The sequence below is a fragment of the Hippichthys cyanospilos genome, chromosome 2, assembly GCF_059441005.1.
Source record: "Hippichthys cyanospilos isolate Australia breed blue-spotted pipefish chromosome 2, RoL_Hcya_1.0, whole genome shotgun sequence".
Classification (NCBI taxonomy): domain Eukaryota; kingdom Metazoa; phylum Chordata; class Actinopteri; order Syngnathiformes; family Syngnathidae; genus Hippichthys; species Hippichthys cyanospilos.
The window spans coordinates 35,249,802-35,274,658 of NC_142370.1; the positions used below are offsets into that span (position 1 = coordinate 35,249,802).

General features: G+C 46.7%; 2 protein-coding genes across 2 annotated transcripts in view; both read left to right on the forward strand.

The window, feature by feature from the left end:
• Positions 1–15,955, forward strand: part of ankrd52a (ankyrin repeat domain 52a) — a 28,396-nt gene extending 12,441 nt beyond the window's left edge. The window contains exons 25-28 of the mRNA XM_088407352.1: positions 200–282; positions 653–735; positions 833–924; positions 1,002–15,955. Of these exons, the coding sequence (XP_088263478.1) occupies positions 200–282; positions 653–735; positions 833–924; positions 1,002–1,273 (530 nt within the window). The 3' untranslated portion in view covers positions 1,274–15,955. The remainder of the gene's footprint in view (positions 1–199; positions 283–652; positions 736–832; positions 925–1,001) is intronic.
• A 1,339-nt stretch (positions 15,956–17,294) lies between these two features.
• rnf41 (ring finger protein 41) lies at positions 17,295–24,857 on the forward strand. The gene is made up of 7 exons (XM_088409140.1): positions 17,295–17,413; positions 19,674–19,717; positions 19,801–19,916; positions 21,631–21,902; positions 22,012–22,147; positions 22,389–22,492; positions 22,823–24,857. The coding sequence occupies exons 3-7, from the start codon at positions 19,827–19,829 to the stop codon at positions 23,175–23,177; spliced, it is 957 nt and encodes a 318-aa protein (XP_088265266.1). The 5' UTR covers positions 17,295–17,413; positions 19,674–19,717; positions 19,801–19,826; the 3' UTR covers positions 23,178–24,857.

A 24,857-nucleotide genomic window follows, 5' to 3' on the forward strand; every position in this document is an offset into this window, starting at 1 on the left:
AGCGCTGCGCAGGACATGCTACACTAACGCGCAAGCTGCTCATACCTGTCAAGTGTACTGAATCTTACCAAAATTGTAATTCGCCCTTTCATATCTCTATATAATCTCTCATTTCAGACAACGTGCTATAATTGCTGGGTTGCTTTGTTATCAATGTCTTAAGATCACACGTTTGTTTTCACGACTTGTCTTTGTTTAGCCATCCTCCTTCACCGGGCGAAGGCCGACCTCACCCTGCTGGATGAAAATAGGAACACTGCCCTGCACCTTGCCTGCAACAAGGTACACGCTACGTACCGCCGAGTATCAGTATTTTTGGCTCCATGATCTTTCAGTACTGTAACCTCTTAACCGCAAGAAAAAGTGCATACAAACACGCTTTTTTGCGGTTGTTTTAAAGCAAGCTTAAAACAGCTCTTGATAATGATTTGAAGAAACAACATGCGCATCGTCATTGTGAACAGTAGGGGGCGGAGATGGGCCGCGGCCGGGCATTGTTCATAGTGGGTCTGGTTACCATGCAATGTATAAACACACACACGTTTCTTTCCCAGGGGCCACGTGTAATTGCATTCCCCCCCCCCCCCCCCCCCCCCCCCAAATCTCACGGGTATTTGACACATTTTTTTGTTCTTATTTGCCGTCCTTTCAGGGTCATGAGATGTGCGCTCTGCTGATTCTGGGAGAGATCCACAGTCCCACACTCGTAAACGCTACCAACAGCGCTCTGCAAATGTGAGAATGCGATGTCGCCCGGTTAGCTTTTTTTGCGGCCGGGGAAGGAAGAAATGCGAAAGGTGTCGCTAATGCGCTTTTCGGTCGTCCCCCCCAGGCCCCTCCATCTGGCCGCCCGTAACGGCCTGGCCACAGTGGTGCAGGCGCTGCTGAGCAGAGGAGCCACCGTTCTGGCCGTGGACGAGGAAGGTGAGCGGACGCGAACGCGCGCACGGGGCGATCGGCGCCAAAGGGCCGGCGGCCTGACTTGCCCCTTCCCCCGGCAGGCCACACCCCAGCCCTGGCGTGCGCGCCCAACAAAGACGTGGCCGACTGCCTGGCTCTGATCCTCTCCACCATGAAGCCTTTCCCCCAGCTGGAGCCTTCGTCCTGCTCCTGCCCGCCCCCCGGCGCGCCCCCCTCGCCGGGCCTCAACTTGCTCAAGCACTGCGGCATCACGGCCGCCCGCGCCCCCCTGCCCAGCAACGGCCTCCGCAACGGCTACGTCAAAGAGCGCCGCGGCGCCCCCGTCGGCCTGGACGGCTGTCTGTCGGAATGAGGGAGGGTCGGAGAGGCCCGGCCGGGCGCCCCGCCTACATATCTTCGGTCTATGTATGTATGTGTACGCGCCAGCGTTTCGGATCTTCTCTCGAGGTGCAGTCAAACCTAATATGCAATTAGAAGCCCATTCCTCCATCCCAGAGTAGCGCCCGCCCGCCCGCGCGCGCGCGCGCGCGCTACGCGGAGGCCGGTTGCTCTACAAGGCCACGCCCACCTAGCGTGACGTCCAAACAAAGGTCATCTGGCCACGCCCGAGTCATTTGAACCCTTTAAAAGCACTGGATCATATCGTTGGCTCAAGTCATATCACTTTGGTGACCTTGTAGAGGAACCTTCCGGCCTTCCTGAAAGAATGATCAAAGAGTTGGCTTTCCAGTGTTTTTTGTTTTGTTTTAATAATATTTTACCTTAGCCTGTTTTTTTTTAAATGAAGGAACCACACAAGGGAAAAAAATGAGCTGAAAAGTGCAACCAAAAGGGTCGCAAAGATTCCGCGGTGTACTTTTTGGGCATTGTCAGATAATGAGGTGGCGCCGCCCAACAGAAATTTGACCACGCCTCCTGGGAAAGGAGCGCGGTGGCGCGGCGCGGCGGATGCCCGCGTTTTCAAGATGCTAACTAAGTGTTTGTTAGGCTAGAATGTTTCTAAGCGTATGTTATGACCAAAGTTGATCAACACTACTATGGCTATAAAATTATTTATTTGAGATGAACCGTACTGTACAGAGAGAGAGAGAGAGACAATAGATCTTGATATACCTCGTCGACTCGTTTAGCAGCTGCTTCATCTTGGCCCCGGATCCGTAGGCCTGACGTTCTTTTCCTCTTTTTTTTGTTTTTTTTTTAATTTTATTTGCGGGTCGGGAAAACTACTGTAGGATGTAGTGAAGTGACCGAGGCCTTGTTGATTTCCTAGATGAAGGCTTTACAAAAGTAATATCTGCCAACAACACCTCATCAGAGCGTCATATATCTGAGCACATAAATGAACAAGCCATTTCAATTTCCTTCTCATCTCTAGAACAGTGTTTGTGCAAAGATTTCACAGTTAGCGTGGCCTAAGCGATAGTGGGGTGTGGCGGTTAGGCCTTCTGGTGCGTTTGTCTGAGTGTGTGTGTGTGTGTGTGTGTGTGTGTGTGCCTGCGCGTGCCCATCAGTGTTGAAGAATGACTTCTTTAACTCGTCTTAATAGCTTCTTTCTCTTGGTGGTCGTCAATCTGAGGCGCGTGGTCGGTTTGTTTTACTGCCTCCATCGTCGTCGTCGTCGTCGTTGTTATCATTGTTATTATTATTTGGCAACTTATGAGCAATATTTTTTTTGGGGCCGTCTATTTTTTTCTTTGTTGTGGTTTTATTGAATAGACAATCACTGTCACAAGGGCTTTTGTTTCCCTGGAATGTGTTTGGTTTTCTTTCGGGTCGCGGTCGGCGACAGGCGACCCGAAGACTAAACGAACGGCTCCGCGCGTTCTGGGCATTTTAAACCGTCTGTGTCAACGCAAAATGCACTGGATTGCCTTTGACGGCGTCTCATCAAATGCCTTTTTCGACCCATGCCTTGCTTGCGCCGTTTCGGTCGGACGGCGAAAAGTATCGCCGACCCGACCGTTCCCCGAAACCCGACCGCCCCTTCAAAAACCAAACGAGGAGCCATAAAAAGGAGAGCCGATTTGTTCGGAACGATCGAGGAGGCGTCGATCGAAAACGGAGGCGGAAGAGTTGTTTGACCCGTTCCGACGGGTAGGAATCCAACCGCGTGCTTATCGCTGTTTCTTTTTTGTCGTGTGTTTTGTCTCCCCATCTCTTGTCTGGTACCAACCGCGTACCAAAGACGATTGCACGGCGCCGTGGGAGCCGTTAGCAAGATGTTTTCCCGTTAGCAAGATGTTTTCTTTGACTTTGTGCCGGGTTGGGAATCCGCTACGTGGCGGAGTGGCACAATCGCACACGAGTTGGGCGACGAGGACCGGGGCGCGCTCCCATCCTCCCTCTCCCGCGCTCCCATCCTCCCTCTCCCGCGCTCCCATCCTCCCTCTCCCGCGCTCCCATCCTCCCTCTCCCGCGCTCCCATCCTCCCTCTCCCGCGCTCCCATCCTCCCTCTCCCGCGCTCCCATCCTCCCTCTCCCGCGCTCCGGCGCTTAGGGTTCCATTTGACACAGACTCGGGTCCAGAGGAGAAATTGGCTTTCTAGCGTTCTCTTGGGTAAATAATATAAGGTACACGGTTTGTTTGCGATCTCAGGATCTGCGCTTGAAGCAGCGAGTGAGGTGATCGAACCAATCAGAATCCCGCAGGAGAATTAGTATTAGTTTGTTTGATTTTTAACCTGGATGGGATGTCGCTGACATTTTGTTTCCTTTTGAACCTTAATCCCACAGCACTTAATTAGTCAAGCACGCACTTTCGTACATTCAGGTTCTAAGTGTGCAAAATGGGGCAGATGTAATGTATGTACTTATGTTTACATGCATGTGTGTTGCTGCTGAATTCCAGGAACGGCGGGCGGGCGGGCGGGCTACTCGTCGACGTGCATTGATTAGCAAACGGAGTCTCCCGCCACTCGGGGGCGCTGTCCGCCGGCTTTCCGATCTTTTTTTTGTTTTTTTTTTGGAGTGATTGTGAGAGCTTGTCCGTTCTGGCAGGGAGGACCTTTTTCTCTCTTTTCTCTCTTTTTCTCTCTCCTGATGATGTCCAAATGCGACCAGTAAACGGAGACGTCGGCTCCCCGCAAGGAAACAATCTTTTTGCTAGGGCCGCAGTCTTCTTATACACGCTTTGTGTTTGTATGCGCGCGTATACGTGTTGCGCGCGTCCACGTATGGGGAAACAGACGGTCGGTCCAATGGTAGCAATAGTGCGAGTGTGAGATCGCCATCCGCTTAGGCCGAGCCTCCGACGCCGACGGTTAAGATTTGAAAATCCAAACGCGGGTTTGGACGCGCGATTGCCAAAACGGACGGAGGAAAACTCCCGCTGCGGCACCGATACATTTATGCATTCATTCAGGCCGTTTACAGTCTGACCGTTCAATCTGAGCCATGACTGAAATGAATGTTGAGTCGGGGCGCCCCCCCCTCAGGCGGGACCATTTCAAGTAGTGGCAAATGCCCGGTAGCGTGTACCCTAAAGCTCATCTACCTTGCGCGTGGGACAAATGGACATCCGTTTCATGAAAAATGCCTTAACTGGGACTAACAAAATCGAGACAAAGAAAAGGTCGACGTCAGAATCCGCTCACCTATTTTTGACAAAACTGCACCTAAGCAACACCCATTTAGTGCCATAGAAACCTTTCTTTGCCTTTAGATGTAATTCATCATATCGGTCACTAACTTATTCCCTGATAGGCAGGATTAGAAAATGACAACCTTTGGACTTGCATGTCTTTGTACCGTTTAGGACTTTAGGGTAAGATAAATATTTGCATGGGATATTTAGAAACGTGCACACAAGCGCCGTAAAAAAACCTGGGGAAAACCGTATTTAAAAAAAAACAAAAAACAACTGGACAAGGTAGTTTTGATATTGGCAAAGCAATCCCGCAGTTGTCTGTGTGCGTGTGTGTGCTTTTTAAGCAAGGTGTGTTTGTGCGTGCATAGGAACTTAATTGTTGATGTCATATTTCGGAGGGAAAAAAATGTATTTTCACAATTGATTTTCCTCTACGGATGTCTCGGTTCTTACTTGAAACAATGCTGATATATAACAATAAAAAAAAAGGAAAAAACTTTCAAATTTCAATTAAACTCTCATCCACTGTTCAGCCCGTTGCCTTAAAAAAGCGTTAGGGGAAAAAAAAAAAGACACATTCGATCTCTGGCAATACCCGACACATCGCACGGCCTGTATACGGTTAGAGACGGGACAACGGAAATGGCCGGCGGGCCTTCGGTTGTCCAGAAGCACACGAATCTGTGGCGGCGGCGCATAGCCGAGGGTTGCCGTGGCGCACGGGAGGAGAACGCCATATTTGCCACTGCTATCGAACGGAGTCGCGATTTACTTGGAAACAATCAACTTCATGGCTTCTCGGTTCCGACCGCCGCGCTCTTCTCAAAGGAAATACGGTGTTACCTCTACTTAGCAAAATCATTTGTTCCGGAAGTCGCTGCGTAGTGTGAATTTTTTGTAACGAAGGTAGCCTAATCCGTTTCAAGCCCCCCCAAAATGCTCCGAAACCCTTAAAACTATTATTTATAAAAATTGTAACAATGCATATCAGAATTACATTAGAGCATAAAAATCATGGCATTAACAATACATACATTATGGAAAGAATAATTAAAAAAGCGCTCCTTACCCTTTTAAATTAATCATATAAATTGTTGACAATATCAATGCAGTTCTTTAGTTTGCCTTGTTATGGTGCTGGTGCGTTGGTGAAGAGTGCAGCTTGTTAGCTTGTTTTATTTGCATGTTTTTATTTGACATTTCCCCTGATCTAGGCATCATTTACGCAAAAGCATAAATATTTATTTTTGGGTCATTTTGAGCATGTAAATTTAGTTTGCGGTCATGCAAAGTGCTTCCTGTGTGACGTCATCCGGCCCACTTGCTAAAGTGCTAATGACGTGCTAACGACGCTAACGTCAGACGCAACGGCACAAAGTGGTATGTTACGTACGTGTTTCTATGCGAATCTGTACGTTAGCCCTAGCTAATGTTTAATTTTATGTTTATCGGTTTTACGGTGTGAACAGATGGTGGGAGAGAGCGGATGAAACGTGTAAAGATGAAAAGTTCATGACCGCAGTAAAAATCACTGCACAAAACTAGTGACTTATTAGTGGACAAGCTCGGCTGGCGGATTAATAAATGATAAAAATGCCTCCAACAAACAGACATCGCCACCAATGTCGCTTTTAGGATCCAGAATTGTTTTTCCTAACCAGAGACACCGTTTTTCATAACCTGAATATTTCGTAGCGAGGGGCGTTGGTAAGTCGAGGTACCACCGTACAAAAAGTCATTCGCTGCCGTTGATGGGGATAGGCGCCGAAGATCCATTTTTGCCCGACTGGCAGCAGACGATTGTCGCTGTCATTGCCATAAAATTCATTCGAACTGGTCTGACCACGTTCATAAATGAAGACATTTTCAAAAGAGTGCAGCGACGCGACACTTCCGCATCGATTAGCAAACGGTGACTTGACGGAATTGACGCTAGCTCGCGTTTGTCTACCTTTACCAAGTCGCTGGCTGCTGCACCTTCTCGTACTTTTTATCGGACCTGCGCTTTTACCTCATCCCGTGTGTGACGGCGCTTACTAGAAGAACTTTTTTAGGCAAGTTGTAAAAGGCAATGCTTTTTGGTTTGTTTTTCCCAGTCGGCGTCGAGCGAGCAGCGCGTGCCGTCGAGAATGGCGGCCTCCGTCTAAGTGAAGGAAGGCAGCCGTTCCATCTTACCTCTTGTCCCGCGCCTAAACCGAAGACTCGGTCGTTGGTCGTCGGTCGTTCCCCTCGCTATCAGTAGGACCTGTGTACTATCGAGCACAGAGGCGGCACGGTGCCTTTTATTTGTTACCGTCTTCCATTTGTATTTCCCCGAAGCCTTATACGTTGAGGAAAAGATTTTCCTCGGTATAGCGGTTCGTCAAAGCCCGCCCCCCCCCCCCCCCCCCCCCCCCGCCCCCGCCGCCATTCCTATTCTTCTGCTTTCAGCTACTCCGCTTTGACGAGAGTGACGCTTTTTCAAATTGGGATCAAACGATATAGAAGCACAAATCCAAAGAATGCGCCGCAAAGCTCCGTTCGCTCGCCCCGAAACTCCACCTTAACCTTTGGTTAGAAATAAGCTAATTGCGGCACGAGTTGATTTGCCCGACCTTTACTGCTGCAACACCGGTGTTGTCGGAAAACAAAGACGTCCGTAGCGCTTTCGGTGCCCAGCCCTGAAAAAATGATTTCCATTCCTTATTTAGAATTCCAAGTATGTCATGCATGCGTGGTATGTATCCCAACACTGCCATCCAATGGTCGCAGTTATCGCTGCAGTTCTCAATTGGCTTAATGTTAAAGACTATTCAAGGGCGTCAGCTACCCTCCACAAAAAAACGTATTTGACGAGATTTGTATTATTTTTATTACGATTTTAAAGGATGAGAATCTTCATCCATGGCACTGAAAGAGTTAAGGGGAGTGGGGGCCTATAGTTAGGACAAGATCTCGATAAATCGTAGCTCCTGTCCCTGAGGGCAGGTATTCCGCATAGTTTCAATGCTTCTCGATCAACCCTCTGACACACAGGTGTCAAACTCCAGTCCTGGAGGGCCGGCATCCCGCATGTTTTCCTGTTTTCTTTCCCAACACAGCTGATTCAAATGATTAGCTTATTGGCAAGCTCTGCGGGAGCTTGAAAATGCTCCTAAGACTCCTAAGACTGGAGTTCGGCGACCGTGCTCCCCGGGGGCCGATAATCCTGCGTGCTTTCGATACTCCTCGCCCGAGTCAAACGATTAGGATCATTCTCAAGCTCCCGCAGAGCTCGCCGGCGAGTTAATCGTTCGGATGGGGTGCGTTGGGCCGGAAAACGTGCAGGATGCCGGCCCTCCGGGTCCGGAGTCTTCGACCAACGCGATAAACGAAAGAAGCGCGTCCGGGCCGTCTCCAGACAAACGCTCGCGCCCCCAGCTTGACCGTCGGTCACACAAACTGTAGAAAGACGAGCGCGCGGAGCCTCCGCGCCGCTTCGGGGCCCCCGCGCCGCTTCGGGGCCCCCGCGCCGCTTCGGGGCCCCCGCGCCGCTTCGGGGCCTCCGCGCCGCTTCGCTGTCCGTGGGCGACGCCCGGCCGAAACCCACGGCCGGGACGGTCGGGCTTTGGGTAGTAGCCGCTCGCAGAGCGCGTGATCGCCGTCCGTCTTCTCAAGCTTCGGGAATGGACAAAAGATCAAAGTGCAATAAGCTTTTGGTTATCCTCGCTTCCTCCGCCGGTTATTTCACATGCTTTTAAGTTTGAGCACCAAAAGTTACGCGGCTGTAGCAAAATAAAGGATTTCCTCGTTTGAGTTCAGACGGGTGGCGTTTGACTGTGCGTGTGTGTGTGTGTGTGTCATAGAGCAAGATGGCTGCCCAAAAGACGATTGGTGTGATTCGTTTAGGTTACCAATTGCCAGGTATTTGGAATACAACGCTCGTTCGCACCGCCGTGACCGCGCGAGGCACCGCTTTACGGCTTTACGTCAATCTCTCCTATGTGGATCTCGTCCTGTGGATTTCAATTAAAGATGCAAATGAATTGACAGCGATCTTCCTCCATGCAGCTGGAAGTTTGCTACCTGAATGTCCAATTTATTCAAAAATGATTTCATGAAATTATGACCTGTGACTCCAAATCCAGATATTGTTTGAAAATCATTCATATAAATTATACATTGGTCCGTTTAAGAGATGAATTGCCACTTAACCACTACAATAAATAAGTAAACAATGAAGAGTGTAAAAATCTTTATTTGTAGTTGATGAATCTTCATTTCGTCATAGGATTCCACTTCAGCAGAAGGGAAGAGTTTCAACTGCAGTGCTTGTTTCTGCCAGCAGAGGTCACTAACTGTCACAGCAGCTTCCCAGAACGATGTCGTTTTCCCAGAAATTGGCCACGAATGGCCCGCAAAAGCGTCGTTTGACCTTTACTAAAAATGTGCAGACATTACCCATACGATTAAGACCCGATGAGCTGTGGAACGCTTGGGTTTGGCGTTCACTTCGTTTGCATATCCGGATCCACCGATCCAAAGGAGAGATTCATGCAAAGACGCAAAGCGGTACTTGGCGTGCAAACCATTCCAAATCCCCAAGTTTTCAATTGGTCAACTCAACACAATTTGGAGTGGTACTCGTAGGAAAACAATAGAAAGAAGGCAATTTTTTCCTCGCAATTGTTCGACACGCCTTTCTTTCCCACAGCCATCTTCCGCCGCGTGTGTGCGCTATTTGCTTCTAAGACTGTGATGCAGCTTTGACAAGCTGTTGCTGGCGCCGTTTTGCGTGCGTGCGTCCTTTGGGATGACGCCCTTGTACTTTGGAATCTCGTATTCCTCCACTTCTGGTTTCTAGCTGGTAGACATGTTCCTTTGCATGTATAGATGTATATGCATCCTCCTCTTCCTTGAATGAGACGTTTCGCCAACAAAACAAAAAAGGAAAAAAAAAGTTTAGTCCTGCTGTCTGTGATATATGCGGATAAAAGGAATATTGAAATGCCTTATACTTGTGTTAATGTTGAGAATGAAGGCTTCTCGCGTGTTCCTCCCTTTTCAGCGTGTAGCCTAAAGCTTGTACAGAATCCAAGTGGTGAGATTTCAATCTACTGTATAGCCTACTGTGCGTGTTTCCACACTTTGTTAGCTGGAGTCGATTGTGCTTTTGACCCCCCTGCCCCCCCTCAAGAAACATTCCCCTCCAAGTGCCGTTTGTGTTCACCAGCAGAGGAGCAGTGTCTTCTGGGGGGAACGAAGAAGAAGGAGCACTTTGCTCGCATTGCGTGTGGCAATAACAACTCAGGCTGGATTTACACTACGGCCGCACAAATCCGACTTTGAATGTGTCTGGAAAAAAAAAAAATTACACACGGAAAGAAAAATGCCGATTTATAGCTCCAGATGTGATAGTCTTGAGACTGAATCGACTGATTCCCTTTGTTTTGACATCAAATTGTTACACCAGCAATTCTCCTTTTTTTTTTTTTTTTTTTTTTGCAAAGCCCCCTATGAAAGAGAAAAACATTTGCAAACCCCAAATCACCGCTTTGACTAAAAATGAAACCGATAAAAGTTGTAAAAGTATCCCTGAAAATGTATCGTTTTTAACATTAACAAAAGAAAAAAGCAATATCAAATATCCACTTTCAATATATATTCACTTATTACAGGGTTGAAACAAGGGGAAAAAATGAAAGTCCATCAAAGTGCCTAAAATAACAAAACTATGGCGATCCTTATTTCAACTAGAACATTTTTGACCTGCTGAACTGTTTCCTCATAAAAATCAATCGTGAAATACTTGTTAATTGATTTTTTTTTCCGGGTCACATCAAAAAAACGTTGACATCAATTGGAAAAGCCTTGTACAGACAATGAGAGCGCTACTGCACCACCTAGTGGCGCCGATGTGCAACTACACATCACGCCTTTAAAGCAAAGCCTCTTCCCATCTGGATAAAAAGATGATCCGCATCAAATTCTTGTCACTAAATTAGGAACCGAGCAGCTCACAGGCACGCGAATGAAAAGAAGCTGAATTTCCATGTAACCCAAACGGGGAAGAGTCAAAAATATGGCGGCGGTTTCGTCTTGTTTTCGTCTTAGCGGTTTTCTTCCCCCGAGGTTTCTGGGTGCGCGCGGATGGCAATTGGAGCCGCGGTGTAGATCCAGCCCGTTTGTTTATCGCTTTGTTTTGTATTTCCCAGCGCCTCTGAGGCGGAGCCATAACGGAGAAGCCCCTTTGGAATGTGTTATTCGGAATAGCCTACCGTAGGAAAGGATGTATTTACCGGCATGCCCTGTGACGTTTGAACCGGCGATAGTCCGTCTCCGTTCGCTCCGTTGTTTTTCTTTGCTGACCGGAGACGTCGGCGCCTCGTTGGCGCTACCGACAAAATCCCGCCCACTGGACTCGAAAGAAATAGCAAGGCGGACCGAAAGTGACAAAGTGAAATAAATAAATGAACCGCTAAATAATTCAATACATTTGTCATGAGGTAACGATGTTCGTTTTATTCATAAATCAATTTGGCATCGCTTAAATGTTCCGTAAATTGCGTGGGAAAATTAAATGCACCGTTAACTAAGTGTATACGTTTGTCAGGTTACATTATTAATTCAGCTTGTCTTTAATGAAATAATGAAATGGAATTGAATAAATCAATGTTCTCAAAGTGCCAAAATATAATAAAGGTGGACACAAATATTTGTCATGAATTACCCAATTGTTTACCAGTTAGATTATTGAAGAAATTTGTCAACAATTAATTTTTGTCAGTTATCTGTCTTTGATGTACCATTAAATAATGAAGAAATTATGTATTTGTCATTAATTGATATTTTCATTGGTGAAGGGTTACGTCACTAGGTAATTAATTAAATGTTGCATGAATGAGTTAAATATGGAATTGAATAAATCAATGTTTTCAGCTCCACAATGAGCGAAAGTGCCAAAATAAAATAAAGGTGCATACGGGTTTCAATAATAAATTCATGAAATGTGACAGCTATTAAATAAATTTGTCATTAATGCCTTTAAATATGGACTTAAATCAACGATTTAGCGAATGCGCCGTTCACGACTTAAATGATTATATGTAAATAAATATCATTCTTTCTCTAATTTTTAATTATTTCATGGCCCGTGTTTCAGAATTTATTTTGAACTCAAATTTAATCAAGAATATATTTAAAGCTAGTATTTTGATCTTTACCTCAAAAGCATTTCGCATCAAAGGGAAAGCATTGAAAGCAGGGAGCTGAAATTTCACCCAGATGGTGACGAAATGTCAACATCCCCTTGGTGAAAATAGCGTGAAAACAATGTGGAAGAAATGGACCCAAAATGGTCCAAATCTGCTCAAGAGTACAAGAAAACGTTGATTGATTTACATTTACATTTCATCGACTAATGACAAATGTATTTATTTAGTCGTGCACTTATTTATCACGGCCCATTTGGGAGCTAGCCTGTTATTTCTTTGTTATTTTCGTTCGACTTTTTTTTGTTTTTTCTTTCCCCCGCTCGGAGCGGCTTAGCCGGGTTAACGTACCTGGAGTAGCGGGAGTGGAGTTACAATCAGCTTCTTTTACGTTGAAGAAGGCGAGACTAAAGCCCGACATTCCAAAGTATTCCGCCAATCCCGTCGGTGTCAACGGCCTCCTCGGGTTTTCTTTTCTCCTTTGTCGTGGTCGTCGTGGTTTAGCGCGCCGGGTGAATGAAGCGGGTCGGCGCCCGCCTGCGAAAGACAGGGTTCCCCAGTTAGCCTGATTACCTCATTTCCAAAATCTGCAAATCTACTTGTTCTACCGTGCGCTAAAGGAGTCGGCGCCATCACCAGCAGCCAGACCTGTGATGACGACAGGACCGAGCGATGCGTTCGTTGAAATTCCCGCGGGGGGAGAGAGACTCCTCGACGGAAGCTTTGTTTGCATTTCTTTCGAGGCGGCGGCGGCGGCTCATGGCGTCCGGGGCGCCGCTGGTTTCCCTCCATTTGGACGTTTGCCTTTGAGGCCCCGCGTCTGATTGAGTCTTTTTTTTTTTTCTCTCTCACTCTTAACCCTCCCGTTACGTATGACCCGGATTTCGTGCTGTCCCAAATGTCTGCGATCCAAATCTAATGTTTTAACCGATTATGTTCATTTCTAAAGAAAATCGATCATGTCCCTGGGTCGATATGACCCGGAGGTGTGCGCATTTGTACAAAGGTGGCAAAACTCCCCAAAAAGTCGGACCCGTGTGTTACGTTTGTCTGGAATAGTAATAGCATCCTGGGTCAATTTGACCCGCGGCCGTATACAATTATCCCCCCACCCCGCTCAGTATTAGTCGTCTCGGGTCATTTCGACCCAGGTATTTGAAAAAGAATTGAAACTAACATTTAGCGGGCAGCAAATTAGGATGTGCAATAGTAATACCATTCTGGGTCGATTTGACCCGGCTTCGTATGTAATTTTCCAAAAGTTTGAGAAACGTTCTTTTTGTGTAACAAAGCTTGTGACCCCCCATGATAATAGTATGCCATTTTTAATGGCTATGTTGATTACATCCCTGGGTTTTGTTTGTCTGGAATATTAATCATTTTTGTGTCATCCTGCTAATTAAAACAGCTTCCTCTCATAAACTGTAATGGTAGTCTTGGGTCATTTCCAGATATTGGAAAAAAAAAAGAAAGAAATTCGTACAAATGCCATTTGTCATGGATCTGTTGATTATACATGAGCAAAGCGAAAGTCTTGGACTGAAAAACTACATCCGACAATTGACTTTTTAAATGGGTCGATTTGACCCGCTACATAACAGGAGGGTTAACCAATCTCAAATGCCCGCCCCCGACCCTCATTTTGCACCATTCGCTGCCAGCCCGGTTAAAAAGGATTCGCGGCGCGTATATCCGTCATTGGCAGTGAATGGGCGACGCGGTCGAGCGGCAGCTCGCGAACCGGCGCCCTTGAGCTTCTGTTGGCGTCGAAAGTGGCAACCGGGCGAGATGAGCTGGCGCGCAAGTGTAGCGAGTGGATGAAGCGCCGTAGCATTTCTCCTACCTCTTTGTTTTTGCAGCTTTCACTTGGCTTTGTCTGTGCACCGCCTTCCCGCTACAAATATGCCACTCAAAACGCATTCACTCCCAAAGACATGTATTGACCTTTTTTCTTTTCTTTTTTTGGAAGATGCCAGACATTCAATCCAGTTATTACTTTGTGGTGTTGTTTTGTTTTTTTTTCATCTCAAGTGCTTGGTTAAAGAAAACTCTCAAAATGGCTGCCATTCAATTATCTGAGCACCAAAGTAAACTATTACTTTAGTACTTAAGTAACTGATCCATTCATTTAGGCAAACAAGTAGCGCTTATTGATGATGTACTTAAATGTGAATGTAATTTATTACATTAGTACTTGAGTACCCTAAAGTAATTCATTACTTCAGTACTTTGGTACATAGTTATCAATTATTAACCTTAAAGTAAAAATGCTGTATTATTGTATTTAAGTAATCAATTGTTTTAGTACTTCATTCTTGATTACCCAAAGTAATCAAGTCCTAAAGTAATTCATTACACTGGCTACTAAAGTATTTAATTACATTTTTGTACTTTTGTTACCTAAAGTGAACAACTTTAGTACTTGTAATACCTTAAACAATAACTTACTTTAGTAGTAGATTATCCTGAGTAATTACCTACTAAAGTAACGGATTACTTTGTACATTAGCACCTACTTGTTTACCTAAAGTGAATAACTTTATTCCCTAATTCAATCCGTTACTTTGGCGCTCGATTGCCCAAAGTCATCATTTTAGCGCATACATACCTGAAGCGATTGATTACTTTGAAAACAAATGAATTTAAAAGTATTCGACGGCTTTCTTAATTACCTGAAGTAATTGACTATTTTCGTACATAAATGAGCCATTCCTTTAGCCAAAACACTTGGGGGGGGGGGGGTGATTTGCATACACATAAATTTGCGGGATTGAACGGCCGAGGAAAAAATAGGTCTTTGGGATTGAAGGAGTTGTAAGGAGTGCTGCGCTTGCTTGTCGTGTTTGCGCGTGTCCATGTGATGAGAAGCATTTATACGACCAATCACCACCGGAATGTGAAGCCAGACCAATGTTCCCTCGCAGATTATGACGACGGTCCCCTTTAACCTTCCGAGCGGCACGCGGCCCCGTCATCGCCTAGGAAGCTTTTCTTTCTTTTTACCTCTGGCTCGATTCGGGAGCGCCGTCGATGGCGCGGGCGCGTGGCCGTATCGCGGCGGTAGGGCGGATTTGCCATCGGGCGCCTTCTGTGTCGTATTGCCTTTCGAATGCGTTGTGAAAGGAAGCCCATTCGACCCCGCCCCTAAAGCCCTCGAGCAAAGAGGTGAAACACCGCCTCTAAAACCCTCGAGCAGAGGTGAAACCCCGCCCCCTAAAACCCTCGAGCAGAGGAGAAACCCCGCCCCTAAAACCCGCCTAGCTTTGAAGTGAAACCCCATCCCAAAACCCTTGAGCCCCTAAAATTTTCAAGCTTTGGGGTGAAACGCCCCCCAAAATCCTCGAGCTCCAAGGTGGAACCCCGCCCCTTAAAAAATCTAGCTTCAAGGTGAAATCCCCCCCCAAAAAACTTCGAGCTTTGAGGTGAAACCCCGCCCTTTGAAACCCTCCTAGCTTGGAGGGGAAACATCGCCCCTAAAACCCTTGAGTTTTGAGGTGAAACCCCGCCCCCTAAAATCCTCCTAGCTTGGAGGTGAAGCCCCGCCCTCTAAAAACCCTTGAGTTTTGAGGTGAAACCCCGCCCTCTAAAAAAACCCTCCTAGCTTGGAGGTGAAACCCCGCCCTCTAAAAACCCTTGAGTTTTGAGGTGAAACCCCGCCCTCTAAAAAAACCCTCCTAGCTTGGAGGTGAAGCCCCGCCCTCTAAAAACCCTTGAGTTTTGAGGTGAAACCCCGCCCTCTAAAAAAAAAACCTAGCTTGGAGGTGAAACCTCGCCCCCTAAAATCCTCCTAGCTTGGAGGTGAAACCCCGCCCTCTAAAAACCCTTGAGTTTTGAGGTGAAACCCCGCCCTCTAAAAAAACCCTCCTAGCTTGGAGGTGAAACCCCGCCCCTTAAAAGCCGCCTAGCTTCCAACCTAATGCATCTGCTCACGTTGTAGGACAGGACCGTTGCGCCCCCACCCCAAACAGTTCATATCTTTTTCTTTTGAGTTTATTCGACAATGCAATCCTGAAAGCACTTTGCCTTGTTATTCCTTTGTGTGAACATGTGAATGATGATTTGTTACAAAAAAAAAGTTAAATATGTAAATGATCATTCACTGTTTTGGAAAAACCTGCATTTGTCTTTCTGACATTAAAAGAAAAAAAAAAACAATTTAGTGACATTCGAACCTATGAATCTATTTTATAAAATGTTTGCTGCAGCCAATTGGTCTTGTCATTCAGTATTGTGGCTTAGGGTTGTTTGTGTTGAATAAAGTGCTATTGCTAAATATTGACTCAGTCTGCTGTCATTTCTTCTCAAATACTGGCTTCCGCCGGAGGTATCCAAACTACGGCCCGGGGGCCGTTTGCGGCCTGGTTACAGCAACGTCATGTCTTGTCTTCAACACAGACTGAACATGTTTAGAAACAAGAGCAACGCCAAACGTATTTTCAAGTTAGAATGTTGCACCAACACAATAGTAACGCATCTGATTGCGTATACCAGTGAAGAGTATCCCCCGGTGGTGTGTAAATTAGCAGGCCAAATTTCAATAGCGCCTATGGGAGATTGCCCCCTGGTGGCTAGTAAAACTGAACTGCAGATATGCTGCACCTAACTATAAGCTGCTGGGTTCAAAGCATGAGAAAAAAGTAGTGGCCTATCGTGTCAAATTTACTGTATATTTTATAGAGAATGCTTGTTGTTTAATTTTTACAGTGTTTACAGAGTTCAAAAAATACCAAGACGTGGCTGTCAGAGAAAAAAGTGTACACCCCCTCGGTTTGCATTATTGTTTCACGTTTAGGTTTAAACCGGTTTAATAATAATTGCGGCGTGTACGGTTGTATTCATGTGCGTTAGATGTGTGACATTGGGGGAAGACTGAAAAAAAAACGGGGACAAAATCGGGACTGTTTTCCATCACTGTGGGAAAATGGCAGCATTTACAGTCAGCTGACTCATCAAGTGTTCCCCACCTCCTCATCGGCGCGCCGTTCCAAGGAGTGACAAATCCAATTTTTCTACCTGGCAGGACCAGTCTGGGTTTGGCCGTGCCCAAACTCCAGCAAGTTTCCCGCCGTGCGTTGGTTCACTCATCAGCTCTACTCGCAAATGGATGAGTTCAGCTTGGTGAGAGCTATTTGGAGAAGGCCTCTTTTTTTCTTCATCCTAAAGGCATCCCGCCATGACTTTGGTGAGTAAGAACAAGAAAAGGTGCCCGACGAGTTTGCGGTGAACTCAATGGAGATTGCAGCTTGCTCAACCTTAAATGTCCTCAATTTCAAGACGTTTATCGGAGCGACTTTGAATGCAATCGGAAATCAATACGTTTCCTTTGCTCAGTCAAAGTGGTGAAACTGCGCAGAGTCAGCGGCTCCTTTGAAAAATATATTGCTTTATCTAAATTGAGCAATGGAATACACATATACTGTACTGTAGTAGAGTTTTTTTTCATGTAATCATTGGTAAATCAATGAATTAAAAACTAGTTTACAAGGTCGTTTTTTTAAATTTCAGGTTTAATTAATTGAACATTGAATTCATTAATTACAAATGTATTTATCTTTCTAATTTGGCACATTCGGTCCTCGGGTGAATTCAGTTCCTAAGTGCGGTGACGTCATCGTAAGTCGACGTACGCGTGACGTCGCAGGCAGACAACGTAGAATGTAGCGCGGAGGCAGCTAACGTTCACGCAAGCCAAAGTTGAGCGGAATCCTCGTCGGCAGATGTTCTTCTGCGCCATCGGGTAAGTCCTTGGCTTCCTTCCGATGTTTGGGTCCAGTACGTAGAAGTCTAATGAGTGTCGGCTGCGCTTGATGTCGCAGCTCCGATGCTAACGTCCGGCGCAAAGAGCGACTGCATCATTGCTTCGTTAGCTAGCTAGCTAGCTAGCTCGCTCGCTCGCTAAGTGTACGTGTACGAGTACGACACGGACACATCCGCAACTCGGACGGCCGGCCGAGTTTCCTTTTCTTTGGACGGCACGAAGCGGCTTCGTCGCTGCTTGCTTCCGGCATCTCGTTGGAGTGAGCGTGATGAATTTGGAGCGCGGAACGAGGGCACAGCATCATCACCTGCTTGCCTGTGCGCAAGACATGGCAACACCAGCATCTTTGCTTTATCTTTTTCATTACTTGCCATAATTTAAACAGTTGTCGAAATTTCAACGCCCGGATTTCAAATGTTTGAATTTAAAAAGAACCACGTGAAAAGGGGTCCTCGGTTTACGAAGCAGTTCTCCCACGATTGCGACGGCTTTGATCGTAAGTCGAGACACGCCCAAACACGTCCAACGCCGCTTACACAAACTAGTTCTTTTCATTCAATTTTCATTCGTTGCTTTTCATTGGAACCTCGATGCCACAATTTGAAATATTAAATGCCGTGTCAAAATATCGTCTATGTTTCTTGTGGGGAAAAAAAGAAACCTTGTAATTGTGTTTGGCGGAGCGAACCAGGGACTCCCTTTACATCATTAAACAAACAAAACAATTACAATAATCTGTTGGGACACACCCTCCAATAAGGCGTCAAGCTTTTTTTTGGGGACTGACTTGCAAAACACTTAATTGTGTGGTTGCATTTCAAAACACTTATTTGTTGCTTGCGTTACCGAGTCATTTTATTCGAGCGCTTATGTTTCTTGGTTTATCAAACGTTTATTCAGTGTGCTGCTAGGGCAGGGCTGTCAAAATCATTTCATCTCAGGGGCCACACTGAGGAAAATATATTCTCAAGTGGGCCCGACTGGTAAAATACTGCTATATAACATCAAAACTCACCAACAACTGTAAATATATTGTTGGGAAGAAAATTATATATATTATATACTATTCATAAAATGCTTATTTTATAAATCACATAAGATTAACTCGGATAAGTAAAAATAAATGAATAAATGATGTATTTTTTGGACTGTAAGACACATCAACAAAAATTTAACAGAAAATCTATTTTTGTAATGTACAGACTGCACCTGACTACAAGCTGCAGGTTGCAACATCAGACTGTTATGCAGGAATATGGTGCACGGAAGTTTTTTGCATTTTTGTTTTAATTGTCAGTTACAGTAACATCATGACTTAACGCAGACTGAACATGCATGCACCTTTGCAAATAAGCTCAACATATATTCAACATAACATTGGCACACTCTGACCGTTAGAATACTGCACCAACACTACTCTAACATGCCTGCTTGCGTTGACTTGTGGAGTGGTGACGAGTAAAATAGCAGTTGAAACTTTGATGGTGCCTTCTTCTGTCTCGCTTTGTTTACCAGGTGATTGCCCCGTAGTGGCTTATGAAAACAACTTCACTGGACGCAGGGTTCAACAGAAGAAGTTGAAAACTCACTAACAAGTTATAATGTCCCCTCAAATACGGGAGCGCTGTGTCAATTTCCAAAGAAATACAAGACCGGTCGTTCATAATTGAACACGGAGCAAAGCCGAATGTCTTGCAGCGTCCCAGGCGGTGACCCCGCCCATTATGAATCACTTTGGAGTGATGGCAGGATTTTGCCTGTGCTAAGCGGTAGCACGGCGAAGTTAGATGCTAATGCTATGGCGAATGCTAGCGACGCGTTCCACTTTGCGCCACTGACGCGATCCGCGAGCTATTTGGCACAAGCGTGGCAAACGGGCTCTTCAGCCTGGAAGATTGAAGTGCTTATCGAACACCGTTTGTAAAAAGACACATTTTTGTCTGTTGATTATGAACGGCAGACTTATATGTTTGGTACTATTCCTATTTTTCAATGCTTCGCAAAATCATCTTGCAGGCCAGATAAAACGTGCTTGCGGGACTGCAGGCCATGAGTCCCCCGTGGTAGAGTTTCTCAACAAGGGTGTAGGACGACAAAGCAAACTTAAAATAGCCATAGAGATGTTTGTGAGTATGTTTGTCTATTGATAGTTTTTTTTTCCCCTTGTTCCCCTCAAAAGCACTGTCTGGATGAAAGCTATAGATTGTTTAGTTTTTTTTCTTTTCCTTGTTCCCCGCAGAAGTACCGTCTGAATGAAAGCACGCCGGCCTGACATTGAGTGAGGTAGTCTGTCTTTTTTTTTATTTTTTATTTTTTTAACCCCTCGGGTTGGCTAGAAAAATCCCACTTTGCGCGTTATGTCGCAGGAGGTGGTCGGTGCCAGGGATGCACCATGGGCTACGACGTGACCAGGTTCCAAGGGGAGGTGGACGAAGACCTGCTCTGTCCGATATGTAGCGGGGTTCTAGAAGAACCGGTGCAGGTTAGTTACTTTGCACGTGTACATGCGATTCAGTGGACCCGTTCCAATTCCGGTAAAAAAGACACAGTCCGATCTTTCTGTATGTCATAAGATGCCAACATGTTTAATACAGTGGTACTTCTCCTTACAAAATTAATTTGTTCCCGAAGTCGTTTCGTAACGCGAATCTTTCAAAGTAGAGCCCCTTTTTACATGTAAATAGCCTTATCCCTACCAAGCTCCCCAAAATGCTCCTAAACGCTTTTCATGAATATTATTGAATTATAAAAATGCGTAAAAATTGTAACAATATTAGATCTTGCATTAGCGCATGATATTCAAAATATATCATGTAAATAATAATAAAAAAAACTATTCTAAACCCTTTTAATTAATCATATTAACTGTAGTGGTTGCCAGTAATGAGTGCAGTTCACTTGTTTGCCTTGCGATGGATGGTGCTGGCGTGTTAGTGATGGGTGCAGAGAGCCACCTTTTTAGGACGTTTAATTTGTACATTTTTATTTGACATTTCCAGTGAACCAGGAATCATTTACAAGGCCACAGGCGCAATAATATTTATATTTTGGATAGTTTTGAGCATTTAAGTTGACTTAAGTTTAGTTTGGAGTCATGTGAAGTGCTTCCTGTGTGATGTCATTGCGAAAATGCTACCAATGCTAATGTCAGACGTGCTGCGGCTTTGTTTCACAGAATGAGTTCGATTGTGTTATCTGCTATCAATTTTTGGTGTTTTGGGGAATTTATCATTGTTTTGTTTTGTTTTGTCAACTCCCTTGTCAACCATATTGTTGGCTGCATACCTTTGATGGCGTTTACGGCCTCACGCGGGCGTGTTCGCCATCAAGTTGGACTTTGTCTTTGATCTGCCTGTGAAGCGGCCGCATTTGTTTCTCGTTGCCGGCTTGCTTCTCTGTGTCGTCTTCGTCCACGCTGTTTGTTTTTCGGTTGCGTCAAATATACTCGTGTCTTCCTTGAATGGCGAGCAAAGACAAGAATCATGCAATCTGCTGTCCCTATGCACTCGAAACAGCCATGCTGATTGTCCATTCTACATACATGGAAGAGGATCCCGAACCTCCCTTTTGCGTTAAACGCGGTGTCTCGATTAATTGCAGGGTGTGTCCTTTTTCTCAACGGACACCTCCGGAATAAATAACTTGTAATTACCGCAGTGTGCTGGCGCGACTTTTCACAAACTCATTAAAGAGTTTCTCACGCCATCGCTAACCAAAACAGGAGACCCTAGCGGGTCACAAACAATTTCGCAGTTGAGTCTTAGCAGCCGTCTCTCAGCCGTTGCTCCAAAATCGTCCATGCTTTCTGTTTGGGTCAGTCCAGTCCATCCTCTGTATTTCGTTCAAAAAAATATCCTGTGATTTTAGATCATTCTCCCTCCACGCATTTGGACGAGACAAAGTGACATCAGAACGGCAGAGCGCACATTTGAGTCCCGACCGATTCGTTCAAAAGTTGGTTTAAGCGTACGAACGGCAACGGTCCGGCGGTAAGCATTAAAGTGTGCCGGCCGACGTCAAGCGCTCCGGTATTCTGGCAGCGGGCACCGCACAATAAAACGCCAGCTTAATTAGAGCGGTTTTTGTTTTGTTTTGTTTTTCGCGTGTGTGTGGCATCCCAAAGCAAAAATCTGAACGTGAACGATGACCCATCTTGGAAAACTTGCGCTCATTTGCGGACGGCGCTGTCCTCCCAGGCCCCGCACTGCGAGCACGCCTTCTGCAATGCCTGCATCACGCAGTGGTTCGCCCAGCAGCAGATTTGTCCCGTGGACCGCACGGTGGTGACGCTGGCCCACCTGCGGCCCGTGCCCCGCATCATGCGCAACATGCTGTCCAAGCTGCAGATCAGCTGCGACAACGCCAGCTTCGGCTGCGCCGCCACGCTCCGCTTGGACCAGCTGCAGTCGCACCTCAAGGACTGCGAGCACAACCCCAAAAGGCCCGTCAACTGCGAGGAGGGCTGCGGGTGAGTTGCCGGCGTCGGCCCCCGTCACCCCGTCTGACCTTTGCGCGATCGCCGTCGGAGACGCCGGCCCGAGAAAAGGGCTCACCCTTAAGTTTTTGCGTCGCTTCAGCCTGGAGATGCCCAAAGACGAGCTGCCCGGCCACAACTGCATCAAGCACCTGCGAAGCGTTGTCCAGCAGCAGCAGAGCAAAATTTCAGATTTGGAGAAAACCGTGGCCGAACATAAGCACCAGCTGGGCGAACAAGTAAGTGCGTGTGCCTGGGAGTCTTTTTTTTTTCTTCTCCTCAGTTGCTGGCTGCTCGAAATATCACTTTGGTATCCTTGTTTACCAATTCTTTCGGTGTTTTTTTGACACAAAAAATGAAATGACGTTGTTTGATGGGTTCATTTTGTTCTTTGGGGTCTCAGACTATTTTTTGATCCATCCGTTTATTTTCTTGAGCCGCTTCTCTATTGCAAGTCAACGCGACCGTCTCGCCCCGCAGAAACGAGACATTCAGCTGCTCAAAGCGTACATGCGAGCCATCCGCAGCGCTAACCCCAACCTGCAAAACCTGGAGGAGACCATCGAGTACAACGAGATCTTGGAGTAAGTCCTTTCTTCTTTGCTCCCGTGTTCATATTAAGCGCCTCCGAACCCCCCCCCCCCCCCCCCCCCCCCCCCCCCCCCCCCCCCGCCTTTGCGCTTTTCACCCGACCTTTTGGCCATTTTGCCGTCGATGCCGTCGGTATGATGGGCGACTCCAATTTTTATAGAAGGTTGTTGAGTCTGTGGAACGGTGCAGCTGGGTCGTTTGAAAACCCGGCAGAAGGATCCTTTTACCCTTGGCGGCGGTTACAGCCGGGATCATTTTCTCCAGGTGGATTTGAAGAACGCTCGCGGCCGACTAAAAGAAGGGCGGCTTGTTTTCACTTTTAGGTGGGTGAACTCCATGCAGCCCGCCAGGGTGACCCGCTGGGGCGGCATGATCTCCACGCCGGACGCGGTCCTGCAGGCCGTCATCAAGCGCTCGCTGATCGACAGCGGCTGCCCGCTGTCCATCGTCAACGACCTGATCGAGAACGCGCACGAGCGCAACTGGCCGCAGGGCCTGGCCTCGCTGGAGACGCGGCAGATGAACCGGCGCTACTACGAGAACTACGTGGCCAAGCGCATCCCGGGCAAGCAGGCCGTGGTGGTGATGGCCTGCGAGAACCAGCACATGGGGGAGGACATGATCCTGGAGCCCGGCCTGGTCATGATCTTTGCGCACGGCGTGGAGGAGATCCTATAACCGCCGGCGGCAAACCAAAGGCTCCTCCGCCGATGCCTACGCCTTAACGGAAGGACCCACGTCTCCCCCGCCCGGACCATGTGACCCACTTTTCATGTTTACACACTTTATATTTAGTGCATTATATGTTCAGATTGTTCTGCTGCTCGCGTTGTAAAGTGGACCCCCCCCCCTCCCCAATAACAACATCAGAGGGACTTTGCGCCGCAACGTCGTCTGGAAAAAAAAAGCGGGAAAGCGTGTTTACGGGAATGATCTGAGCCGTTTGAGGCCACCGTCGGTCGACGCGGTCCGGACCGGGCTCTCCAACGGGCCGCTAGCGCCTGGTCGACGATTCGAGACGTTTGAGGCCGTTATCAGTCGGCGCGATCCATGCCGAGCTTGCTAATGGGCTACCAGCGCCTCGTCAACCGCCTGAGCCGTTTGAGGCCGTTATCGATCAGTACGATGCGGACTGGGTTCTCCAGCGGACGACTGGCGCCTTTTCAGCGGTCGGGGCCGTTCGGCTCCATTATTGGTCGACGTGGTCCGGATCGGGCCGGCTAACGGGCCACCGGCGCCTCTTCGAGGATGGGGGCGTTTGAGTCCATTTTCAGTCAACGCGGTCCAGACCGGGCCGGCTAACGGGCCACTAGCGCCTTTTCGACGCTTGACTCTCACTTTGCGCCAGGTTCAACTTGTCAATTGCATCAAAGCGTCGGTACCCACATTATGTAAATATTTGTAAATACAAATAGTATATTGACTCGTAGATGTTATTATCTTCATCTCCGATTCGTTTTTTTCCCCTCCCTGCCCGTTTTTTTCTTGCGGATTGTTAGTTTGACCTTTTTTTGTCTTTGAACGGTTTCCTGGTTCTTAGATCATTTTGTTGCGCTGTGAATACTCCACCAAAATGTCCCGTATGCGTTGACCTCAAATCCTCCGTGCCATTATGTTTTATTTATTTTCTTGCCTTTTATCCACACACACGCACACATCGACACAAAGCTCGAATATTCAAATTTGCCTTCTTTTTTTTCGGTGCATTTGAAGTTTGTTCCCTGAGCAAAAATCTCTGGTGTCTTCTCTGTTGCCTTTTGTTTGGTAGGCCGGGTCCAGATGTGAAGTGACGTGTGTAAGTTTACCGCGTACGGCAGGGATGTCCAAACTACGGCCCGCGGCGGCCATTAAAAATAATGGCCCACAATGCTGTCAGAGAAACAAATCCCAAGTTATGTTACAGAAAGCCTTTACGTTTAGCAAAATTGCTGATTTTGACATTTAACAGAAAAGTTTGGATAGCCCCGGCGTACAGGATTTACGTGATGCCTTCATGGGCCGTTTTGTTGATGTTGTCCAAGTGTTCAGGCTGCAAAGTTATGGTGACAGCGCGGAGATTGTAAAACTTCTTATTAGCGAAGTCACCCTTGAGGCTTTTCAAAAGTCGCCACCTTCCCCAAACATCAGCCGCCACAGCAACTTTGTATTGTAGCCTTTTCTTCTTCTTCTTCTTCTTTGCTCGCGCTTTTCATTCGTTCTGTGTGGTTGTATCACGTCGCGCAGACCGCTGAATGAAATGTACCAAGTATTTTGTCAGTGAAATTTCAGCAAGGATTTCCAATGGGTCCCCAAGCTTTTTAAAAAGGGCTAAGGGCTATCAGTTGTATGCACACTTGTCAATTAAATTCCAAAAAGTCA

Bases quoted from the DNA above. Each gene is read 5' to 3' on its own strand.
- rnf41 (XM_088409140.1), top strand. From the start codon at position 19,827: ATGGGCTACGACGTGACCAGGTTCCAAGGGGAGGTGGACGAAGACCTG. The intron at 19,917-21,630 runs GTTAGTTACTTT...CTGTCCTCCCAG, and splicing joins TTCTAGAAGAACCGGTGCAG to GCCCCGCACTGCGAGCACGC. The intron at 22,148-22,388 runs GTAAGTGCGTGT...CTCGCCCCGCAG, and splicing joins AGCACCAGCTGGGCGAACAA to AAACGAGACATTCAGCTGCT.